Consider the following 26003-nt stretch of genomic DNA (forward strand, 5'->3'; position numbering starts at 1 on the left):
ACAATAAAAGAACTTCTGGGGGAATCACCATCCCTGACCTCAAGCTGTACTACAGAGCAATTGTGATAAAAACTACATGATATTGGTACAGTGACAGGCAGGAAGATCAATGGTATAGACTTGAACCTTGAACACATGGGCACAAGGGAAAATTTCCTAAAAAGAATACCAACAGCTTATGCTCTAAGATCAGGAATCGACAAATGGGACCTCATAAAATTGGAAAGCTGTAAGGCAAAGAACACTGTCAATAAGACAAAAAGGCAACCAACATACTGGGAAAAGATCTTTACCAATCCTACATCCAGTAGAGGGCTAATATCTAATATATACAAAGAACTCTAGAAGTTAGACTCCAAAGAACCAAATAACCCTATTAAAAAAATGGAGCACAGAGCTAAACAGAGAATTCTCAACTGAGGAATCTGGAAAGGCTCAGAAACACCTAAAGAACTGTTCAACATCCTTGGTGATCAGGGAAATGCAAATCAAAACCATCCTGAGATTCCACCTTACACCAGTCAGAATGTCTAAGATCAAAAACTCAGGTGACAGCAGATGCTGGCGAGGTTGTGGAGAAAGAGGAACACTCCTCCATTGTTGGTGGGATTGCAAGGCTGTTCCTCAGAAAATTGGACATAATACTACCTGAGGACACACTAATACCACTCCTGAGCATATTCCCAGAAGATGCTCCAACATGTAATAAGGACACATGCTCCACTATGTTCACTGCAGCCTTACTTATAACAGTCAAGAGCAGGAAAGAACCCAGATGTTCCTCAACAGAGGAATGGATACAGAAAATGTGGTATATTTATACAATGGAGTACTTCTCAGCTATTAAAAACAATGAATTTATGAAATTCTTAGGCAAATGGATGGAACTAGAAAATATCATCCTGAGTGAGGTAACCCAATCACAAAAGAACACACATAGTATGCACTCACTGATAAGTGGATATTAGCCCAGAAGCTTGGCATACCCAAGATACAATTCATAAACCACATGAAACTCAAGAAGAAGGACAACCGAAGTGTGGATACTTCGATCCTTCTTAGAAGGGGTAATAAAATACCCATGGAAGGAGTTACAGAGACAAAGTGTGGAGCAGAGACTGGAGAAATGACCATCCAGAGACTGACTCACCTGGGGATCCATTCCATATACAATCTCCAAACTCAAGACACTGTTATGGATGCAAACAAATGCTTGCTGACAGAAGCCTGTTATAGCTGTCTCTGGAGAGGTTCCGCCAGTGCCTGACTAATACAGAGGTGGATCCTTGTAGCCTACCATTGGACTGAGCATGGGGTCCCCAATGAAAGAGCTAGAGAAAGGACCCAAGGAGCTAAAGGGGTTTGCAGCCCCATAGGAGGAACAACAATATGAACTAACCAGTACCCCCACAGCTCCCAGGGACTAAATCACCAACCAAAGAGTACACATGGTGGGGCTCATTGCTCCAGCTGCATATGTAGCAGAGGATAGCCTAGTTGGTTATCAATGGGAGGAGAGGCCCTTGGTCCTGTGAAGGTTCTGTGCCCCAGTGTAGGGGAATGCCAGGGCCAGGAAGCAGAAGTGGGTGGGTTGGTGAGCAAGGGGAGGGGGAAGAGGATAGAGGATTTTCAGAAGGAAAATCAGGAAAGGGGATAATATTTGAAATGTAAATAAATCATTAAAAAAAGAATACACATGGAGGGACAGCAGAGGATGGCCTTATTTGACATCAATGGGAGGGGAGGCCCTTGGTCCTATGAAGGATTGATGCTCCAGCATAGGGGAATGCTAGGGCAGTGAGACAGGAGTGGGTGGGTGGGAAAGCATCCTCTTAGAACCAGGGGAAGGGAGGTGGGATGGGGATTTTCAGAGGGGAAACTGGGAAGGGGATGACATTTGAAATGTAAATAAATAAATAACCACCTCCCCCAACAAAACAAAAAACTTTGTATCAGACAAAAAGCTAGTGAGGGAAGAATTTGGAGACACTGTTATACTTGCAGAACTGATACCTACACCCTGCTATCCATTTAGCATTTACCTTGTGACCTATTCAGCTATGGAGTTCTGAATATATTACTTCCAAATTTCCTCATTTATGAAACAGTTGTCATAGTAATATTCCTTTATCATGTCACTATGCACTGGCTTTTGCAAAATGCTTAATGTTAGTTTTGTTATCCTCATAAACCACCATGTGCTAAGTACTACTGTGAGTTCTGAGAAATAAAATGCACAATCATTCTGGTTACTGGGGACCCATAATTCAGTGAGGGAGACTGAGGCCAGCATGGTAAGTGCTCAGATACAGTAGTCCAGGAAACTGTAGTCCAAGACTTGAGATCTTAACAAACAACAAGTTTCAAAACTAGTGCTATCAAAACTTAACTGTTTTTGCTTTTGGTGCTGGTTAGATTTTTATCAACTTGACACAAACTAAGATCATCTAGGAAGGAGAACCTTTAATGAAGAAAATGTCTATATCAGATTGGTCTGTCAACAAATCTTTGGGGGGGGATTTTCTTGATTAAAATTGATATGGGCCATGTATGGTGGCACATGCCTTTAATCCTGGCACTTGGGAGGCAGAGGCAGGTGAATTTCTGAGTTCGAGGCCAGCCTGGTCTACAGAGTGAGTTCCAGGACAGCCAAGGTGACACAGAGAAACCCTGTCTCAGAAAACCAAAAACCAAACCAAATAAAATTGATATGGGAAAGCTCACTATAGGCATTGCCACCCCTGAGCAGGTAGGTCCCAGGATGCATAAGAAAGCAAACCAAGCAAGTCCTGGGGAGAAAGCTATAAGCAGCATCCTTCTATGATCCCTGATTCAGGTTCTTCACTGAATTCCTGCTTTGGCCTCCTTCAGTGATAGACTGTGATTGGAATGTGCAAACCAAATCCACTCTTTTCTCTCCAAGATTAGCCAACGTCTTTAGTGCAGCAGTAAACAGCAAACTAAAACACTATGTGACACAGTGGTTATAAGTTCAGAAATTTACCTGAGAAAATTTGGGGGGCTGAGGAGAGAACATTTAAAATCTACTTCCTAAAGGGAGTTTTGAAACATATAACTATGATGGTTAGTTTTAATGTTAACTTGACACAGCCTGGTCTCCCTGATAAATTGCTGGCCTGTAGGCAAGTCTGTGCCTTATTTGGCATGGAGAGAGTCTGCCCCAAAACAGTTGGTTTGGGGAACAGGACTTTTAAGAGAAAAGAAAGGTGGCTGAGGTCTGAGCACCCATGCACTCATTTTTCTCTGTTCTTGACTGAGGATTTGATTTTGACTAGCCATGGTGGCAAAGAAGAAGGGGACAGCTTATGAAATCCTAGGTTACTCTGAAAATTATGTGAAGTCATGTGGTCTGGCTCCAGCCTTAGAAATTCCTGGGCCATACAGTAGAGGAAAGACAGTATGTTGTTCAGACTCTCTCTGAACCTGGGAGAGCTCAGTCTCAGTGACTTTTCTTCACCAGAGTTCTTTAGCATGTTCATCCCTTCTCGGTAATCCTTCTGTTTGCTTATTTGTCTGTGAGACAAGGTTCTGCTATGTAGTCCAGGCTTTAGTACTTGTTATGGGCTGGGAATGGCCTCAAACTCATGGCAATCCTCTTACCCCAATTTCTTGAATGCTAGGACCTGCTCTTTAACTTGAAAATTTGCATGTTAGTTTTGGCTAGCAAGTCATACAAAAACTCTAAAACAGGGTTTAAATGGCTAACATTCCTATAGGAATCATGGCCTATCCATCTATGCTATCTGCCTGATGTTGATAAGTTCATTTCAGAAGAGAGCACACCAAACACTGATATGTATCACTTTACCTGCTTGAAGTTGCCATTTTTCCTTTGTTCCCAGTCCATCATGTCATGAAAGATAGGAATCATGATATTCCGCACTTCTGGCTGTGGGACCAGTGTCACACCCAGGAAAGGACCAATCATTCCAGGAATAAAGTGGATCTTATGATCACCTGAACAATAAAACCCAACAACTATTAGTTCATTACTGCTTTGTTCCTTACATGGAAGAATCTCTAATGGGGCCAAGCATCTGCTGTAATCTATAGTAGTGCAGGGGATCTAGGCTCTGCGGCACAGTGCCTGCCTCACATGCATGACGTCCTGAGATAGATCTGAATTTCTCAGCACTGAAAGAGCCAAACCAACATATCCCACTTTCAATTGCTAATTTATTCTGGAAGCTTCCAAGGATAAAAGATGATTTATTCTCTATTTTTGAGATACTTCCTCTGCCTTTAAATTTTTTATTTTATTATATTTTAAAATCTTTTAAAATCATGTATCATTTTATTTTATGTGTATGCGTGTCTGTGTACCATATGGGTACCTGGTACCAGATGATGCTACCTGGTTATCATGTGCCAGAAGAGGGCCTCTGATCCCCTGAAAATGCTGCTACAAATGGTTGTGAAACCACCATATTGGTACTGGGAATCAAACCTAGGTCCTTTGGAAGAACAGTCAGTGCTATAAAGTACTGAGCAATCCCTTCAGCCCACTCCCTCATCTTTAAAAAGAGTGTTTTATTGACTGGTCTGGTAAATTTAGAACAAATATTTCAAGGGCACAAAAATGCTGTTTCAAAAAACTTACTGTGAAGTGTTTTTAACTACTTGGAAACCATCAGCAAGGAAACAGAGTTTGATTTCTCCAGGTGAGTAAGGGCTACAAGTTTAGACATCTCCCTAAAGCTTTTGTTTAGTAAGGAAATATGTATGTTTCTGTTTAAACACAACAGACCTTCTGACAATTCTATTCGATATGGCATTTCAGAGATTAGGGAATCCAGCTCAAGGCTTAACCTATCAAATGCCTGAAGTCCACAGATCTCTTAAAAGTCTACACTCATGTATGCCAAAAACTCTCTCCCTGAGCTACTAAGAGCTTAATGCATAGCTTCACCTTTATAGGCTGGCTTCAAGACATAGAATCTCTTTATACCCTCTATCCTCCCATCCGTTACTTACACTGTATCTTTTTTTTAAAGTGAGTTATTTATTTTTATTTTATGTGCACTGGTGTTTTGCCTGCCTGAATGTCTGTGTGAGGGTATCAGATGCCCTGGAAGTGGAATTACAGACAACTGTGAGCTATCATGTGGGTGCTGGGAAGTGAACCCAGGACCCCTGGAAGAGCAGGCAGTGCTCTTCCCTGTGGAGCCATCTCTCCAGCCCCTCACACTGTATTCTTAAGGTAGGGATGCATCCACTCTCGTCAGATCTGCTCACCTCTTCCCCAATTTCCTTTATGAGGTCATCCTATGGGAAGTGAGTGATACAGCTTTCCAAAGATTGGCCTGCTCTCTAGGTAGTATTCATAGAGCCTAGGGCCAGTCCTGGGGACTTTTCTTAGCAGTGGTACAACTGAAAGAACCCACTTCAAATGCCTGCTCTCAGTTTTCCAGAGAATACAGAGGGGAGCGGTTTGCATGCATAGTAACTGCTACAGTCAAGTAAAGCTAGTTTTGGGGGACCAGAGATAGACTGTTACTTCATTCAAAAGCAATGAATGGTTTTAAAGACAAGTCTAATATCTTTTTTAAAATTGGAAGTATCAGGGATTAAACTCAAGCTAATATCTTTTTAAAATTTCTTTCATTTTAAAAGCTTATAAAGAAGCAAATGTTAGCTCTTGAGGCGCATTCTGCATATTCTGATCTTGGTACCTGGTATAGTTGTCAGTTTGTGTTCCTAAGAATTTCAAAGTCAAGTTCAATGTTAAAAAATAAATATCCAAATTCTGTTGTGGGCTGGCAGTAAGAGTGACATAGAAATCTCTTTAGAGAAACAACTCTACTGAGGGATGAAAAGTCCTACTGTTCTCTCTTTTTTTTAAGTTTTTTTTTCAATGTGCATGGGTTCACTGCCTGCATGCATGTTAACTGCACTGTGTACATGCCTAATGCCATTAGAGGCTAGAACCCCTGGAAATGAAGTTACAGACGGCTGTGAGTCACCATGTGGGTACTGGAATTGAACCAAGGCCCTCCAAAAGAGTAGCTAGTGCTTATAATTGTTGAGTCACTTCCTCAGTGCCCCCTATTGCTGTCTTACACCTTACTTTTCATCTCTAGATCAAGGTGAGAATGGATCATAGGAGACTAAGATTCTATGAATATCATTCCTATGGCTTAAGATACACAAGCTTAACTTAAATCACACTTCATTGGAAATAAAACTAATTTTTTTATCTCTTCCTGACAGAAGAGATATCTTTTATCTTTCAGAATTCTAGTCATCTAGGCAACTGTAAGACTCCCAGAAACAACAATGTGATCACTTTAGATTCAAAGCATCATCTATTAGAGGTATTTAAGGAAAAAGCCAGCGTCAGTCTCCTCGAGGCTTATAACTCTCGTCTTTCATATAAATGGTTTCAGATACGTGATCTGGACACATCAATACCTGAGATGTAAAGCTTACTTTATCTTTATTAAAATCAACACTCATTCTTGTTTTCATGGTGTCTCCATGATTTACACTTCTGAGCCTGTAACACTTAGGCAGGGATGTGAATAGTGCACAGGCTCTTCCAACATGGATTCCCATATGGAAATACTACTGAGCCTTCCTCTTATTCTCCTAAGTTGAGTGCACATGTCACACTAGGACCATCTTACCCAAGGCAGGGCTTTAGGAACATATGCTACTCTACAGCACTCATCTGAGGTGCTATGTTAGAGCTATGTGAGGCTCTTCGGGGCTGAACTGATATTCAGAAGGCTTTGGAGAATTGTTATATTTTATTTAAATATGCAATACATGAAAGGGAAGCATCAGTAGGAAAGACCTACCCAGATTCTGCCACATGCTGAACAGTTCATATGCCATCATCACACGCATGTCCCCATACCTGAAAATAGTAACTGTTAGCGGAGGGAGGTTCAGTGAGACAGACCTGAAAATCCAACGGTCAGTACATCAGCACTATTATTTCTAATGCTCTCAAAACGCTAAGCCATTTGGTTACTGACTGAACTTTTAATACTTGGCTCCTTGGAAAACCAGCTTTGTGAGAAATGTGTGGACTTCTGAAAGACTCTGTCATAGAAAAATACTCCCATCTGGGCAAGTGGTAGAGAGATGAAGAGAAGACATCTGTCTTACTTATCTAGAATCTTCTTCCTCTTGGCTGAAGTAATGATTTCTAGCTGAAGGCTTGGCTGGTTTATGAACAGAACTGCCAGGCTAAAATAAGAATTCCACACCTAGAGAGACAGAAAAAGAATCATGTGACTGCCTAAGTCCTTAACCTTGCAGAGAAAGTTACTAAAGATATGCACAGAGCAGAGAGTCCATTTTATAATCTCAAATTCTTAAGAATCCCCCCTTTTAACTATCTTTAGAAATAGGCCTTCCCCCATTTTTGCTTTCTTGATTCCTTCTGAAGCCAACAGCAAGCATCTTCATAGATGCCTGGCTCCCAACACTTTTACCAAGGTGGCTCTCAGGTCATATTATAATAACCTTGGAATCTACAATACTATGAATATACTAAAGCAAAAAGGGTGAGTGTGGACTTCAGAGTGCTATTACTGTTACAGCAATAGATTTTTAGGTGCTCTTACCTTGAAGTCAAAGTCTGTTTCTGTGAAATTCTTATGCAGTGCAGAGGACAGGTACTGGACAGTAGTGACTATAATGCTGCAGTGAGGAGACAAGGCATTTGTAGAATTAAAAGACCAGCAGTGGCACAGCCTAGCATCGGCTGTCTGCCTATAGGCAAAATTTGGGAACACAACTTGCTCTTATGTAAGATACAGTTTAAAGGAAAGAGAAAACTATATAAACTGCACAGAAAACCAGTTTTAGAAAATGCCTGCTAGTAGGTAAGACAGTAAAGGATATCAGTGGGTCACTGATAACTCTTCTCTCTTAGCTCTGTAGTCTTTAGTATTTATTCTACTTCAAAAAGTAACTCCTAGTATTTTGAGGTTCTTGGATAACAATACAGATTATGGTCAGTTTATAGGATTTATAGCATAATTTTATTATTTTACCAGATAACAGGGATTTATAGTGATTAAATATTTTTTTTTGTCATGTACTGTTTTCATCTGACTTCAGCCTTTGAAGTAAAATATCACTCTTAATCTCTGCCTGGCACACATAAAGGATAATAGGAAGCTAGTGTGCTAGAATTAAGAATGCAAGTTTAAGTCTAAAGAAAAGAAAGTATGATGGGTAGTTAGGGGTTTTATTACAGAGGGCCTTGGCTGTGTGGCAAAGGAACTACGCTTAAGAGTGGCCAGCTGCCCTAGCAGGTACATACCTACAGGCAGAGTGTATAAGAGCATGATGGTAAGAGGCACGCCAGGAAACAAGTCCTCTAAGTCAACATGATCAAAGCCCATGGGCACTCACAGAAACCAAGGCAGCATGCACAGGGCCTGCACGGGTCTGCACCAGATCCTCTGCATGTATAGCGTGGCTTCCAGCTTGGCACTCTTAATGAGATGCTTGAGTGTGTTAACTCTATCTTGTGCCTTCTCTTGGGCTCTGTTTCTTCTGTTGGATTTCCTTCTGTTTTTTACATTTGTCCAACTCCATGTGACAGTTTTGTTTTTTGTTTTTGTTTGTTTGTTTGTTTGTTTTTTTCGAGACAGGGTTTCTCTGTGTAGCCCTGGCTGTCCTGGAACTCACTCTGTAGACCAGGCTGGTCTCGAACTCAGAAATCCGCCTGCCTCTGCCTCCCGAGTGCTGGGATTAAAGGCGTGCGCCACCACGCCCGGCTCATGTGACAGTTTTGTTTTACCTTACTTTGCTGTTATGTTTTAGTATTATCATTCCCTAGAAGCCTATTCTTTCCTAATGAGAGACAGAAAGGATTGTGATGGGAGGATAAGTGGGAAGGAACTGAGAGGAGTAGAGAAAGAGGAAGATGTAATCAGGATATATTATATGAAAAAATAATCTATTTTCAATAAAAAGAAAAAAAAAGAGTGGCATCTGGGTCTTTGTATAGAAGAAGAGAATAGCAAAAGCAGTGCATAAAAGAGACCGGTATTCTAGCAGAGCAGGGCCGACAAGGGTCAGGGTCAAAGATGAGGAGCTACTCCTGTACCTCAGGCTAGAAAATCTCAAGTTTTCAAAGTGGAACTAAGAGACAGGAACATGAAAGATCTAGTCAAAAAACAAGTCCTCAAGGAAATATTTATGCAACTTCCTCTGATTCTTTTGTTCTGGACAAAACATTTGCAGGTTTTAAGGAAAAAGCAGCTATAAACTGCTATAAACAGCTCAACATGAAAAAAAAATCACATTGCCCTGTTAATATACCCAATGTAAATAATTTGACTGCATTCTATATAATGCTAACACAAAAGGCAGATCAGGGAGAGGCAGCAGTAAGCTAAGGACAGACCACATAATCTATAGAGGACAGAGATCAAATGAACAAATGTGTTACTACCTGTATCACTTGTCTAGTCTTCCAAGACAAAGCATAGCCTGGAAATATGAATGGGGCAGACAGTCCATCTCTGTACTCAGAAGTGGCCAAAGCTTTGCAGCCAGGGCTTAGGGGCTAATTAGCACAAACTCCAGGAGGCAAGTACTGCTTGGTAGATAATACAACTCAAAGCAAGACAGAGCTTTGTCTAAAGCTGCAGAGCAACAGAGGCTAATGGCTCTTGTATTTCCTATCTTTAACATATCATCTTCCACCCTCAATACTATATTTGGCTTTGCGTTTTGAATTATCTTTGACTCATTCCTTTCACTGTCTTTATGGCCAGTGGCCAAATCCTGTAGATTATAACTCCAAATACATTTTTTATTTGTCAACTCCTCTCTCTTCCCAAACTTGGTCTTGATTTTCCTCTCACTCACATATACATATTGGCCCCTGCTTGAGTAGAGCTCTGTGGATGCCACTACAGAGCTCTCCTTACTCACTTGCTTGTCAACAGTCTCATCACCATCCAGTCTCGAGGGAAGACACTCATCTTCATTAGGTTTCTGAACACACAGAAAATCTTCAGCAGAAATTCCTGAATGTTAATAGTACAAAGTATACTTAGTGTATCCAACAGGCTTAGTTCAATTCCCAATACCACCCCCAAACAAAACCCCAAACAAAACTAAGCAAAAATCACAAACCGTCTAATAAATCTGTGCCCATGAAAATAATGAAGTGGCTAAGACTGATTTCACAATTCAGTATTACATAATTCAAGGAGAATGTGCTGGCTAGTTTTAGCAACTTGAGCAGAGTCAGCTGGGAAGAAAGAACCTTAAGTGAAGAGCTGCTTTGATTAGATTGGCCTGTGGGCATTTTTAAAAATTTTAATTAATGTTTAATGTGGGAGATGACTTTGCAATTTTGGGTGGTGCCACCTCTAGATGGAGGTCTTGGGTTGCTTAAGAAAGCAAACTGAGAAAGCCATGCAAAGTAAGCCATTAAACAGCTTCCCTTGATTATGGACTATAACCTGTAGCTAAATAAATCCTGTCCTCTCCAAGTTGGTGTTGGTCAGTATTTTACAACAGCAACAAAAAGCAAACAAGTGTAAAGCTTTTGGTAAGGAAGTTGATGTATGTCAGGACACACCGAATCTTGTTCCGTTTCATTTGTCCCCATCCACATCTTCTCTATCTACTTCAACACTCAACTACAGAACCACAGCAGCCACAAAACACCAGGAGCCTAGAAGTCACTGGGATAAAATAGTTTTAGAGCCCCCTAGAAGCCCATTCTCTAGAGAATTGCTATTATTTGACCTGGCAAATTCAACAGCTCTTTGGACAAGCCTACTGCCAGGGCTTATCTTATCTAATGTAATTCAGAGCTTATCTAGTTATCCACAGGACATCTGTTGGAAAAAAAACCCAGGGAGATAATTTAACATTCTAGATACATGATACATTCACATTAGTTGGGACAAAAAGAGATCTGCCAAAAAGCTTCAAGGAAATTATGAAAAATGAGATATCTATAGGGACCCGTGAGGAGATCTGATATACTCCTTGGATTCTAGAAGGTCACACATATGCTGGGGTGTTCATATTGCCAGAAAAGACACAGAAGATAAAATCTCCCATCTCTGACTGAACAATGAGGTTCTGTACAAACAGAGCTGCAAAGAAAGTTGTAAAATTCTGGCATATTAAAGGTGAGCCCCAGGATATACACAGAGCCCTTTAGTTAAGTACAGAGAGTTACTGCCTTTTGAGCATTTAAGAACATCTTGTCTAATTGTTACAAGATCACTAAAAAAATTGGAAACTCATCCGTGCATACAAACAATCTAAAATAAAGAAATTATTCCTGAATTAATGTTCAAGAAAAATCAGTAAACAAAGAATAATTACTACAGCCGCATGATAGTGAATGCCTTTAATCCCAGCACTCAGGAGGCAGACACAAGCAGATGTCTTGAGTTTAGGGCAGCCTGGTCTACAAAGTGAGTTCCAGGACAGAGAATCCCTATTTCAAATTCAAACCAAATGAAACATAATTACAGCACAAACAATAAAATTGCCCAACAAACTCTGAGGTGGGAGTACTCTGATTTCCAGAGTTGCCATATTAAACAACTGTTTAGCTTTTCCCAAGATTTATGGACTAGAAAATACAAAGAGAAACAAATCTAAGGCCATAGACATAGAAAAGGCAAAGAATTTCATTCTGAAGGCATAGAAAACATTTTCAATAAGATAATGGCAGAAAAAACTTTCCAAATTTTAGCTCAGAAATGTTAGTTCAGATATAGGAAAGACATTTAGAATAACAAAGAGAAAAGACCAGAAAGAATGTTCCCTTGTCATATAATAACCAACCATGAAATAGAAACAACAAAGAAAAAACACTGAAAGGAGAACAGGGAAACTGAGCCATGTATGAAGGAGCCCAATCTTGTTTTGTATGCAGATATCAACTCATCCCAGTAGTTTGTTGAGGCCTCCTCTTTCTTCATTAAATTATCTTGGCTTCACTATTGGGAATTATATTATTAGTATAAATATAAAGATATATTTCTGAACCCTTCATCTCAGTTTTATTGATTTATGTGTCTATCTTTCTGCCAGTGTTAATTATATATATTTAAGGACAGGGCCTTACTCTATGGCCCTGATTGGTTCAGCTTTGAACTCAGAGATGATTGGCTCAGCTTTGAACTCAGAGACCTGCCTGCCTCTGCCCCAAGGGCTGGAACTCACAACAGGCACCACACCAAGCCCCAGCTTGCCATGTCAATCCTGATTACTTGTTACTTTGTAGTAAATTCTGAAGTGGGTGTTAATCTCCAGTATTGTACTTTTAGACAATGTCCCTTTCAATTCAATAAAGCTGCATCAGTCTCTGCCAAAGTGGAGATGGAATTTTGATAGGTCTTACATCAAAACTGACCATCCATTTGGAAAGTACTCCCATCTTTTTTTATTAGATATTTTCTTTATTTACATTTCAAATGTTATCCCGAAAGTCCCCTATACCCTCCCCCCCTCCCTGCTCCCCTACCCACCCACTCCCACTTCTTGGCCCTGGCATTCCCCTGTACTGAGGCATATAAAGTTTGCAATACCAAGGGGCCTCTCTTCCCAATGATGACCGACTAGGCCATCTTCTGCTACATATGCAGCTAGAGACACGAGCTCTGGGGGTACTGGTTAGTTCATATTGTTGTTCCATTTATAGGGTTGCAGACCCCTTCAGGTCCTTGGGTGCTTTCTTGAGCTTCTCCATTGGGGGAAGTACTCCCATCTTAACAACCAAAAAATTTCTACTTCATGAAGACATTAGTTGAATTTTAACTTCGTTCCTTAATTATTTTATTCATCTTGATATAATACATGTATATTTTATTTAGTTATATGTATGTATGTGGTATACATCTGTGCACACACCATCCAGTTTTTGAATGATTCAATGAGACTGGCTAGGCAGTGAGCTCATGAGACCCTGTGTCCACCCCCTTAGCATCTGGACTACTGGCATACACCTATGCCCAGCTTTTTATGTGGGAGCTGGGACTCCAATATCAGCACTTCAGACTGTGCAACGAGCACTTTGATAGCTGAGCTGTTTTCTCAGGCCAGAATTATTTTTTCCTATTTCAATTTTATCTTAACACTTCCTAAAGTAAAACTAATAAAAGCTATAATGCAAACTCTTGTACTGATGCTCAAGACAAGCTACCATTTAGCTGCACCAAGCGCTTCTTAATATTGTCTTCTCTAGTATCTTAGGATTTCCATTGCTGTGAAGAGACACCATGACCAAGGCAACTCTTACAAAGAGAGTCATTTGGTTACTTGTGTGAGATGTTTTTGTTTTGTTTTTGTTTTTTGTTTTTTTGAGACAGGGTTTCTCTGGCTGTCCTGAAACTTGCTCTGTAGACCAGCATGGCCTTGAAGTCAAAGATTCAGCTGTCTCTGCCTCCTGAGAGCTGGGATTAAAGGCCATCACCCAGCTAAGGTGTTAGATCTTTGTCATCATTGGATAACTTAAAGAGTTTTTAGTATGTAAAGTCAGTTATCTGCAGGTAGACATATTTTTACTTCCTTTTTAATTGACATGGCTTTTAATTTTTTTCCCCTCAAGCCTAGTTACTTTAGGTAAGTTCTTCAGCACTGATGATAAATATCAGTGGCTGCTCAAAGACAAGGAAAGCAACAACAGAATAAAAGTAATGTGGCAATCAGTATGCTATAAATGTATACACACACATACACAAATGTGTAGATATGCATATCTGTGTTTATGTAAGTGCATAGACATCACATACACATTTATGCGTGTGTTTTTGAACATGTTTTACTCATCTGCTATTTGTTAGATTTGTTCTGTCTCCTATGTCAATATTTTCTGACTGTAAGGGCAAGAGGTCATTTTCTTGGCCTCAGTAAGCATTTAAAACTCTGGTCTTGCTCTTAGTCTTCATTATTTTATGGCAAATTTTAAATTGATAACTTGATCTTGCTATTTGTAATCTTGTAAGAAGAATGCAGTCAAAGAAACACCAGCCTATACTCTTTAAAATTAAGAATTTTAAGGCTGGGAAGCTAAGTCAGAGTACAAAGTGCTTGCTGTGCAATCATGGGACCTAAGTAATTCCATAATCCATGGATTACTGTGTGTGTGCGATCCAATAGTTCCTACATTAAAGATGAGATGGCAAGACAGGAGACTCCTCTGAGGGTCTTGGGTCAGCTATCATAGTGTGCACAATGAAAGCAGATGAGCAGAACTGTTTCAAGGCAAGTATGGACACTGAAGTTGTCCTATGGTCCACAGGCATGCTTACAACACAGGCATGCCCCCTTGCCAAATGAACACACCTACACAAGCACTCATCTCTTACACATAAACAAATATAAATGACAGCTAAATAACGCTGTCACAAGGAACACATAAACAGAAGATCTCCAAGTTTAATGTAGTAGACTGAACATGTTCTCTTATTCATGCATCTTTTCAGCATTTTAAAAATGATAGTCAAGAGAGTGAAATACAGGTGTTCACAGAGACAAATAAAACAGGAGAGAAATCAGTAATCAAGTGAAGTCAACAAATATGAAAAATTTACATGGGAGAGAGTGGGGCTAGAGAGATGGATCTGTGGTTAAGAGCACTATTACCCTTCCACAGGATCCAAGTTCTGTTCCCAGCATCCATGCAGGACAGCTTACAGCTAGCTACCCTCAATACTACCTCCAAGGGATCCAATATCTCTAGTCTCTGAGTGTACCTGCACAAATATGCAAATACTCCCCCCTTCATAATTTAAAAATAAAAGAAATTGTGGTAACTGACTAAATAGACTTGAGAAATTTCATTCCCTGAAAATATGGGGACTTTGGAGATGAGAGCAATAGGAAACGAGAAAAACAGGAAGCAAGACTTTTAGAAGGAACACAACTTGAGGTACTACCAGACACTTCTGTGGGAGGAAAATTAGTTTCAAGCCTCTCTGGATCCCTTCTATTATCTCATGTCAGAGCCTCCTATGCTACAAACTGACAAGTATTTTCTGGAGTTGGGTAATCACTCTGTATCTGTTTTTAATATAGTAAAAGATAACATCTGAAGTGCAAAATGAAAAGAGGCATTGAAAGAAAGTTTTTATGTTAAATTAGAACATTCGTGGATTCTATTTTTCCATATTATTGTTTTTAAGTTACCAAAAAATGGGTTTCCTTATGACATTTTAAAAGATACAGGTCCCTGACCTTGTCTACCACTGTATTACTCCATCTTGTCCCCCATCATTTCCTTCTGGTCTTTGTCCCACTTTCTCCACCAGCTCTCATATATACACATATGCATATACATGTACATATACATATGTGTGGGAAATATCACATTTATTATTTATTTGTGTGAAAGACACACATTATTTTTTCAAGTCCAACAGAACAAATCTATATATTTACAATTAACACAAGCCCTGTTGGCAACTAAGATTTCAAATGAACAGCAATAGACTTTACTTTTAGATACATACTGACATCGAGGAGTCTCTATATAGGAGTAAAGTCTTTAATACAAAAGACAGAGAATGGGCTCCATGGTGGCAGAATGTCCTGTGATCTCATCTTTCAGGAGGTATGGGGTATCACTATGACATGCAAGTGACGTGGTTCTGAATAAAAGCAGAGCACAGACCCACATCTGCAATGGTCTAATGCAGACACAAACCCTGGCAGTCTATGAGGAGCTGATGATCAGCAAAGGAAGACCTTCTGTTGGCTGGACTCTAGGTTCATTTCTCGGTATCACCTACCCCTCGTTGTGTCAGATTCAATGTCTGACAGCTCAAGGTAAGAAGGGTATACCCTGGCTAGAGGTATTTTCCAGAACTACATTCAAATAAAGAGACGTTATCTGCATCATCATAAGTATAGCTATTAAAGTAGAAAAGCCTGGTTTACATAGAATAAAACATAAGAAAGGGAGAGTACTGGCTTTCTAATCCAGCATGCTACAGGCTATTCTCTAATAGAGGGAAATGTTCACAAGGCTGCTATCAGTTACAGAAAAAATTTCAAGTGTTAGCCTGGTGTCAGGCTATGTGAAGGGTACTGCCAGATTTCCACTTCTGGAGATCATATACTCAGTATAAACTGGGCTGCTGAATCCAATAACCTGGGCAGTGATGACCACCTGAACACAACCCTCTGCTAGAAAGAAGTCTATGACAGTTATGGCTGCCTGCTTCCTTTCCTGGGTGGAAAGCCAGTGTTGTTACATACCTTTAGTTCATCTTTACTCTGAAAGTTGTCTAAGAGGTGTTGGAAATGGGTGTCACACATCTGACGGAGCAATGAGAGGAGGCAGGACACATATTCACCCTGGGGACCAATCCAAACAAAAACAAAAACAAAAACAAAAACACTTAGCACAGCCAGTCACAGGGGTTCTGTTCTTCAAATTACAGAGGGTAAGAAGAGAAGGGAGGGTTTGAGATGGCCCCAAATGTTCATGAAGAATGGTGACAATTGTGTTCCTAAAAATGAACTTTCTTCTTAGGAGTGTTTTGGAGTTTTAACAAAGTTTTTGTAGCACAGAATTATTGAAAAAAACCTTCACTTACAATATGGAGTACTGCAAAGTGAAATATCTTTTTCTTTACAGCAATATTTTGACTAAATAGTCTCTTATTGTCAGAATACAATACTGAAGTCTGTAGAGACTACTTGAAAAAAAAAGCCTCTTCTCTGGACAAAATCTGGACCATCTGCCAGGGAAGAGCAGCTGAACTGGAAAAATGGATGTAAGTGATCAAAAGAAAGGCAAAGGAGTTGAAACTGATCTTTGGGAGGGAATAGGCTATGAGCTTCAAAACATATTTAAGTATAGTCACAAAGTATATTTTCAAAAGCCAATAGAATATACTAAAAACAAAACAAAACAACAACAAAACACTGGCTTTAAGGACTGTAAAGGCCGTGTTATGGCAATTACTGGCATGGTTCTCAAAAGGCTGTTTCCTCAGGAAAAGTATTTTACCTATATGATTTTCAAGTGTTTCTAAATTTGAGGGAATTTGGCAATAGTCTTTTAATGTATTGAATCCTTTCAAGTGCCTTGAAACTACACAAAATCTTCACATGCATATGAACTTCAGTTTTATCTGAAAATGGGCATAAGAAGTCATAACTAATTTACTGTAAAGGTCAGATGAGTGTGTGTTTGTGTATGTAGCACTGAAGCACAATGTCCAATACATAGAAGGTACCCAACAAGTTACAGTTATAATAATCTACAGAAATGAATGACTTCATTAGTAATATCTGTCAAATGTTAAAGCAGGGTCAGACCCCCTAGCCAAGGGCTGTGTAATTAGTGTTGATTAGAAGGCATGTCAGAGTATATAATAATTTTACCTACATTAAAGAGTGACCTCAACAGCGGCTCTCAAACAAAAATCTCAGTACATTTTTCTTAAAGAATTTTACATGCTGTGGTTCTTTTGTTGCTCATCAAGGTCATTACTGTTGTAAGTTGAACATCTAGATCTCTCTTCAAGACAGTCCACTTTAAAAGAACTGATTCTAAATCCAGTTATCTTATCAGCTCAAAATTCTTTTACTTAAGCTTCATTCATCTCTACTTAAATTTCTGACATATTTATGACAAATTAAAGTTCTCCATCTGAAATCTTTGGTATTGAATTTGTTGACATTTTCTTTCAGATCTGTATTAGAACAGATGAACTGTCTGATTTTCAATACTGACAGTCTGTCTACTTACTATGGAATATCATACACCTGTGCAATAAATATGACAATGACTACAGTAAAAAAATTATTAAGTCTTATGTTTTTCAGAGGAGACACTTTTCCCAGGCCAAATGTTCCAGAATACATGTTCACCCTGACATGCTAGAGCTTGGCTTGGTCCCAGAAATGAATTTTTTCAAAGAGTTTTATAATCTCTTATCTTCCAACTGAAAGTGCTCACACAAACTTTTTCATGTTATCATGGGGGCTTTAAAATTCACTCTGGATACGCAGGTAGGGTCTCCGGTCAAGGGTCTGTCTCTCCGTCCCTTCTGAGATGCTTTCCCAGTTTGTTTCCGCCCCCAATTAGGGCCTAATATAAAAGTATTATTCAACAACACTACTGAAATTTTACCACATATTTTTCTTGATGTTAAAAATTTAGATACAAATACTATATACTAAACCAACTAATCCGTAGACTGAAAGAAAACTCTGAGACAATTATTCTGTTCTGTATCATGTAGGAAAGCTATTGGAGGTTTCCTACAGGAGACAGCCTTTAGCCTCAACTCACAGCTTTGTTGTAACACTGCACTGCTTCACTCAATATTTATAACAAGGGTCTTGGCTTAAAGGCAAAGACCAACAGAAACTATGGAAGAGAAATCACACAAGAAGCATTTCTTGAACCTTCCCTAAAATAGTGTCCCAGGAATATGAAGCTAGAACTTTCAGAGTGGAGAGAAGGGGAGTATGAGTCAAGAAAGAAGAGGGTAACGTGCTGACCATCATGCAGGGAGGAGGCTGAGATGAAAATGTGGGGTGGTGAGATGGGAGTAATGTAAGGAGCCCCAGGTTAGAAAAGAAAGCAAGAACACCTGAGTGTTAGTTACTAACAGTGATCTCGGCTGTGCACTGCGGGCACCGCTGCCCTCTTACCGCCTCCTGAGCATGTGATTTACTCATGATGGTGAGGAGAGTCTGTAGGAGAACATCCAGGAGGCTTTCCACCATCATCTCTACCTCCTCCATGACATCTGCCTCCTGGAGTGAGCATGAGAGAGACCACCATTAGCATCAGGCTAAGCAGATGTTCAGGAGCAGAACTCACTAAGTCACGTCAGGAGTGATCTAATGCTGATCTTGTAGACTCACCAACATGGACTGTGAAGGGAATCCAGGACAATGGCTTTGGTAGGAGGTGAGGCCTGCCTGCCTCACCTGCACAGGGATGGTGGCTTTGGCCTTGCCTTTACTAATATCAGCCACAAATTTCAATCTCAGGCAGACACATTAATTTTAATTTTGACACACAGGATAGAGATGAATGCCCTGAGTTAAAAGGTTTTCCTTGATTTCCCCAGTGTAGTGAAGAGAAATCATGCCTTTACTGACACTGAGAAATGATCAACTTTGAGAAATGGCAAAGTTCCACACCCTCTACCTTGCTTTCTTGATTTCTGCAAACCCCTTCTGTGGCCTTTTCTAGTTCCTCAGTCTGTTGTAATTCTCAGTCCATCTGAGAGACTCTATTCTCAATCAATATATCTCTGACAGCTTTACAAAAGTAGAACATGCCTTCTCACTATAGGCTACTTCTCAGTCACTAGAATTTTAGGACCGTTTGTATTACCCTTTTATAGACATCACATATTCATTTCAAATTTTGTAGGGTGGCTTTAATTATCATCAAAAGAGATTCCCACTATCCCTTCTCCAAAATATATTATAAAATTTTACTCTGTGTGTCTATGTGATTTCTGTGTGGTGCACGTGTATGCAGGTGCACACAGCTGGTGTGAACACACGTGGAGTCCAGAAGTCGACATTAGACATCTTCTATTGTTCTCTACATCATTGCCATCAATATCATCATTATTATTGAAGACCAAGTCTTCAGCTAACCCTGGACATTGAATTTTATCCAGAATGGCTGGCCATCAAGCCTCCTGGATCTTTCCTATTCCTCCATCCATTCTCTCCCAGTGTTGGGGTGCAGACACATGCACTGTTGTGCGAGGTTTCGATGTGGATGCTAGGGATGCAAATGCACATCATCCTATGCCTGCAGAGCAAGCACTTTAGACAATGCGTGCAACTACTGATGAGAATTCTCCTCCTCTATCCACCCATGTTACCATCACTAGACATTGGCTATGTGTCACTCACTGTTTGAGAACCTGACTATACTGAGATGGACTAGACAGACTTGTCTCTGCTCTCACAGAGGTTAAATTCCAACTTCCTTTTACCCATACACCAAATATAATTATATTCTGCCCCATGTCACCTGAGGACTTGGCTCTTGGGGCTAAATTAATCAAAGTGATTTTAATAATCTTTTCTTTGATACATGTTTGAGCAGTTGTAGTCAATTAATTATATTTAATCTGCTCCCCCAAATGCAACCAAACTACCTAAAGGTTTTTCACTGGTTTTCATTTTTCCTTTAATTTTTAAAACCCCTCTTCAATGTATTCCCTTCTTTTAGCAATAAGCTACCAGACATATGACCTTGGACTTCTGTAGACATCATGTCCTTGGTGTGGCTTCTAAGAAGTCTGGTGGGAAGGAGCGTTGCCAGATCTTGTCTGGAGCAAAGAGCAAACAATAGGGATGCTAGAACCATCTCAGTCACTGTCCCACAAGTTGGGTCTCTGTTAGAGGGTGCTTTAGTTCTGGACACTAGAGATCCTTTTTTGGTTTCTGTCTTTTGCCCAAATGAAGCTGCCTTTGTTTTAGGTGCCTCTTTTGCTCCACCTAAGTAATCAGGTTTGGTAAATATAACCTGAGTCATATCCTTCATTTTAAATGCACTTCATATTCTATTCTGGGAGCATTAACTTTAAAAAATATAATAAAATCCATACTTGTTTTTCATTCTCTTTATACCTTCCCTATAGTCTTCCAGTTTTCTATAATACACATTTCTTCTATTATCAGTATATAAAATAAACAATATGAAAGCAAATACTACTTTCATCCATGCCTCTGCTTTTCCTCTACCCCAATCTCTCTCCTTCTACCACATATTTCCTTAAAGAGAAAACAGATAAGAACATGGCTAAAAACTGCCATCTAAGGAACCACTCTATATTTCAAAGGTGCTGCACTCTTATGGGTAGCAGATAGCTACTGCATATCCCAACCTTGTCTCACAAGACGTAGGATGCCATGGATAGAAGCAAACTAATTGAAAGCTGAAAGTCTGAATAAACAAGATCCCCCCACTAGTCTGGGTCTGCCTCCTGGTATTTGTACTTAAAACCTATGAAAACTCCCAGGAATCCAGAGTTAGTCCCTTTTGATAGAAACAGAAGATGGAATGGGACTGGCCTGATACTGTGGGTAATGATTTATCTGTGTACATTTATAGCACTCTAACTATTAACACACCAAGGATGTACTGTACTGAGAAACTTGCTAGGCATACACGTTCATTTGGGCACTTGCCTTTCATCAATAAAGGCATCTGACTGAGAAGTACACAAAGTGATCATTGTTTGTCTGCTCCTGACTACAATAATATAAGATCAGGGCAGAGGTAAGTGGGGAGGGCTGTGGGGTCACTACCAGAGAGCTGGTCTTGACGATGGAGAAGATGCTGCCCAGAATCCCTGAGCAGATTAGCAACTCTTTCTGTTGCCTCAGGTGAAGATGAATGTGATGAAGAACCACAGGAAGTAGGATGCGGCGGGATTCTAGGAAAGAAAACAGAGATGAGGTCATTCCTAGCTACTGATAGAAGATAGCAGCATTGTGGGACTTGAAGGAGATGGGGTTAAGATCAGAGCCATAGTAGAGGTTACCTGCTCCAAAAGTCTAAAAGTCTTGTGTGGAGAAATTATAAGGCATCCCATGACACAGTTTCTCCATCTTTTTTTCTTCATTATTATTTTAGACCCCTACACTAATGGCATGTGTAATAATAAGATTTAAGTACAAGTCTGCTTCCAATGATATCTTTTTAATGATTAGACTTCAAATTAAAAGCACTTTGTAGAGAAAAAAAAATCTGTGTGTCACATTTACCATGAGCTACAATGGCTAGAATTGTAGGCTTACTGGCAATTACTACCTGCTTCTCTTCATGCCATGTCTTTGAAGCCTGTCACTTCTACCCTAGCATGCATTCACCATGTCAAACCATCTGGCATATCTCTTTTGGGTCATGGGCTTTTTAGACTGCTTTTGGTATGTTCCCAGTAATGAATGGAATAGGAGTATCATGTAAGCTTGTCATAGCCTTTGATAACTAGTGAGCTCTTATACCAACCCTACTGCATATATTAAAATACCTTTCTTTTCTTCATCATGTTACCAGAATAGCATTTCAAGAATAAGAAATCATGTTTGGAACCCTAATTCAGAAAGGCTGAATTATATTCAAGCTCCCTTACTAATTCATTTCCAGTTCTTAAGCAGACTTGACTCCTCTTCCGACAGGCTTGGTTTTCCTTGTATAAAATGGTTTGCTAGTGGCCTCTCTTACTAAGTGAAATACAAGTGTGAACATATTTCTGGCATCCTAAACTTTTGTGATAGTGACTGTGCACCCCTGCAGATACGGTCTTACCTGTCCATAATAATTCAGATTATCAATAATACAAGTAATGGAAAATATAACTTATTGTTTATATTTGACAAAATTTAACTATTTCATATGAACTTCAGAAATAATTTCTTTCATTTTTATCATGCATATGGGTGTTTTGTCTGCATACCACATATATGCAGTACCCACAGAGGTCAGAAGAGGGCACTGGGTTTGTTGGGACCGGAATTACAGATGGTTGTTGCTGGAAATTGAACCTAGATCATCTGGAAAAGCAGTTAGTATTCTTAACCAGTAAACCATCTCTCCAGACCTCAGAAATAAGAAAGTTAAACTAAAGATCAATTATATGACATAAGAGTTTTGACAAGTACGATGTTAAAAATAACAGTATGACAGCTGTTCTATATTTTAAAGGATGTTGAAATAAAGAGTTAATTACTGTATTTTATATCAAAACACAAATTATAGTAGAATTTATAAAAACCAATCGCTGCTTTCAGATAGAATAGCAGTTTGTTGAACATGCCAAAAACAATTGGTATGCTCAGAGAATAAAGAATTGTTTATATGACATCACTGGTAAAAAGCTTATTTTAGGGAAGATACTATAATGTGAACATTAAACCAGAACAAAATGCAAATGAAAACTTGGTGGTGGATTATCATAAAATTTAATTACACAGTCCAACATTACATGAGTTTTCTTAAGTGATTGTGTCAAGCAGCTGAACACATACAAAAATAACAAAAGTAAAAATATCAGTGAGAGCAGGGGGCTGTTTCATTTTCTGTATTTTGAAAGCAACTTTTTGAGACAGTGCATAAAGAGAGAGTTGCAAGCAGTGGATTTTGTGAGACTGTCCAAATCACTGGTAACACCCTTCAGTCTGAGGCGGGAGGAAGAAGTTTATCATCTTCAGGTACTGGAGAAGGGCTGATTTCCTCAATGGCAATGTCACTCATCACTGCCCGACACTGCTCCAGCTGAGGTAGTGGGAGCATCTCTTAGCACTCCAAGTGTACACAGCACTGAACTATCAGCTTGTTCTTGTGCTTTGAGGTCAAAATTTAAAAATATGTAAAATTGTAGTTATGAAAATTCAGATAACTATTTTTGCTGATGCTTCCAATTTGTTCTTGTGCTAGGTGATTTTCTAGAACACTGGTATCCTACTTAGAGAATCAGGCTCCTATTTGATGGTGCTGTAGGTTGAAACTGATCATAGCAATATAGCTTCAAGGATAAATCTGAAGTCTCTTTCTGAAAGGTATCCTGGACTCCTAATGTATCAGTTAGTCCTGACTGCCTAGGGACTATAAAAGATTTTCTGTCCACTTCCCTCTTAGAGAGGTAGGGAGGGAGTGAATATATCTGACTGGTGAGCCAAAGAAATAAGCAAACACAGAGTTTCCCAGATCCCCTTTCAGGGTCTTTTTAACTGTTGGTTTATCCTTGTCTTCTTTGACTGGACTTTTCTTTTGTCCTCTCTCTTTCCCTTTGTCCTCTCATTTGGCTAGTGTTGAGACAGGATTCCATAGCCAGTATATGGCTGTACCTATGCCTGGAGACCAAGGGCCACCAACTACATATTGTATGTTTATGTCCCTATTGAATTCACACATCAAACCCTAATCCCCAGTGTGACAGCATTTGAAGTGGATAACTTCCTATGGTAAAGTCATGAGCAACTTATCCTCATTAATGAAATTAGTACCCCACCTCCTCTTGAGACAGGGTCTCACTGAATAGGTTTGCCTGGCCTGGAACTTGTTATGTAGACTATGGTGGTCTTGACTGCACAGAGATTTGCCTGTCTCTGCCTCCTAAGTGCTGAAATTAGAAGTGTGTGCCACCTCACCTGACTGAGACTAATGGCCCTTTAAAAGATAATCTCAGAGAGTTTTCTTGCTCTTTCTGCTAGGTGATAAAACAGAGAAGAGAGATATCTATGAAACAGGAAGTAGATTCAACTAGATATCAAACCTACTTGTACCTTGATCCTGGACTTTCAAATCTTTAGAACTGTAAAAATTAAATATTTGTGCTTTTTTGTTTTGTTCGTTGAGACAGGGTTCCATGTAAGCCAGGGTAACTGCAAAGTTCCTATGGAGCCAAGGACAGCTTTTATTTTTCATATGCTGAGTTACAGGCATGTGTCCTACTTAGGTGTATATATGACAAAGTCTTACTATGTAGCTCAGGCTGGCTGGTAACTTACAGAGATTCACCTGCTATCATACCCATGCTATTCACTGTTTTAAAGCCACCTAGCTTATGGAATTTTACAGTCACAGCATGAACACCAACACAGCACCTTATGAGCTTGCCCTAAGGTGTGGCTCCTAAGAGTAACTTGTGAGAATGGCAAGCAGGCCTAAATCTTGGCTGAATTTCTCATATAGTTTACTAAAATCACTACACTTTCAGGATCTGATTTCTTTTTTTTCTTTTTTTTTAATTGGGTATTTATTTCATTTATATTTCCAATGCTATCCCAAAAGTCCCCCACATGTTCCCCCACCCACTCCCCCACGAACCCACTCCCACTTCTTGGCCCTGTCATTCCCCTGTACTGAGGCATATAAAGTTTGCACGACTAATGGGCCTCTCTTTCCACTGATGGCTGACTAGGCCATTTTTTGATTCATATGCAGCAAGAGACACGAGCTCCAGGGGGGTACTGGTTAGTTCATATTGTTGTTCCACCTATAGGCTTGAAGATCCCCTTAGCTCCTTGGGTACTTTCTCTAGCTCCTCCATTGGGGGCCCTGTGATCCATCCAATAGCTGGCTATGAGCATCCACTTCTGTGTTTGCTAGGCCACGGCATAGTCTCACAAGAGAACCATATCTGGGTCCTTTCAGCAAAATCTTGCTAGTGTATGCAATGGTGTCAGCGTTTGGAAGCATGATTTCTTAAATTATGGTTGTTAAACTGATACTTTGAGCTGTTTAAACTTTGGCTACCACCCAGGAAGGGAAAAAATAAAATGTGACTCTTTTTAACTTAATTTACCTGAAAATGAAAATAGGCGACTATCCACTGTCCTGGCGATGGACTGCAGCTTCACCACATCCATTGACTGCCCGATGTGCACAGTGCTAGGCATGCTTCCCAGTGTGCCTCTCACAAACTCTGCTACCTCTTGCACCGTAAACATCTGTAGCAGCTCGTCGAAGATGGTGGGGAAGGAGTTGAGTAGTGCAGCCTGTGGGAGCAAGCAAAGCAAGAGTCTGGCTTGTGCTTAGCTTGCAGGTTCAAAGGTGTGAAAGAGTGTGAAAGAGCTTCAGAAGGCGCTGAAGCAGCCCCGCCTTGAGAGGCGCCTTCCCCGGCCCTAGACTCTACTCAGCCCTATAGGACTCTGAAGAGCATGGGAAAAGGAAATTCAAAACTAAAACAAGGAATCTTCAGTAGGGTTCAGGCCACTGAAATGTTCATAACTTGCTCAGGAATTTACAGGCAAAAGAAGGAAGTACAAGGAGAAATTTACACAATGTAGCTTAAGAGAAATAGCTATTTTTCTTCATAAAATGGATTTAAAGTTTTTAGTTTATGACTAAGCTCTTGACTTTTCAATTTTGGTCCCCAACACAAGCTTGCAACCTCTAAGAAAGGGAAAAGTAAGCAAACGCTGAGTGCCTTCAAGCAGAACCAGCTAGACTCCATTAATAGCAGGAACCCAGTTTCAAGAATGGGATAAGTTTCCAGGGATAGTGACATCTTTATATAATCATGTAACCTGAAGAA

General features: G+C 39.8%; 1 protein-coding gene across 12 annotated transcripts in view; it reads right to left on the reverse strand.

Moving 5' to 3' along the window:
* Dock3 (dedicator of cyto-kinesis 3) overlaps positions 1-26003 on the reverse strand; it is a 339506-nt gene that overhangs the window by 55658 nt on the left and 257845 nt on the right. For 9 of the 12 annotated variants that reach the window (XM_011242871.2, XM_006511691.2, XM_011242873.2 and 6 more), the window contains 9 exons: positions 25272-25464; positions 21271-21398; positions 18595-18741; positions 16225-16323; positions 9925-10019; positions 7596-7671; positions 7135-7235; positions 6822-6880; positions 3830-3978 (listed from right to left, as the gene is read on the reverse strand). In XM_011242871.2, the coding sequence (XP_011241173.1) occupies positions 3830-3978; positions 6822-6880; positions 7135-7235; positions 7596-7671; positions 9925-10019; positions 16225-16323; positions 18595-18741; positions 21271-21398; positions 25272-25464 (1047 nt within the window). Of the gene's footprint in view, positions 1-3829; positions 3979-6821; positions 6894-7134; positions 7236-7595; positions 7672-9924; positions 10020-16224; positions 16324-18594; positions 18742-21270; positions 21399-25271; positions 25465-26003 lie in introns of all 12 variants that reach the window. The other 3 variants (XM_030244177.1, XM_011242872.2, XR_001778834.2) reach the window with 2 other exon arrangements.

Source organism: Mus musculus, chromosome 9, assembly GCF_000001635.26.
Source record: "Mus musculus strain C57BL/6J chromosome 9, GRCm38.p6 C57BL/6J".
NCBI lineage: Eukaryota > Metazoa > Chordata > Mammalia > Rodentia > Muridae > Mus > Mus musculus.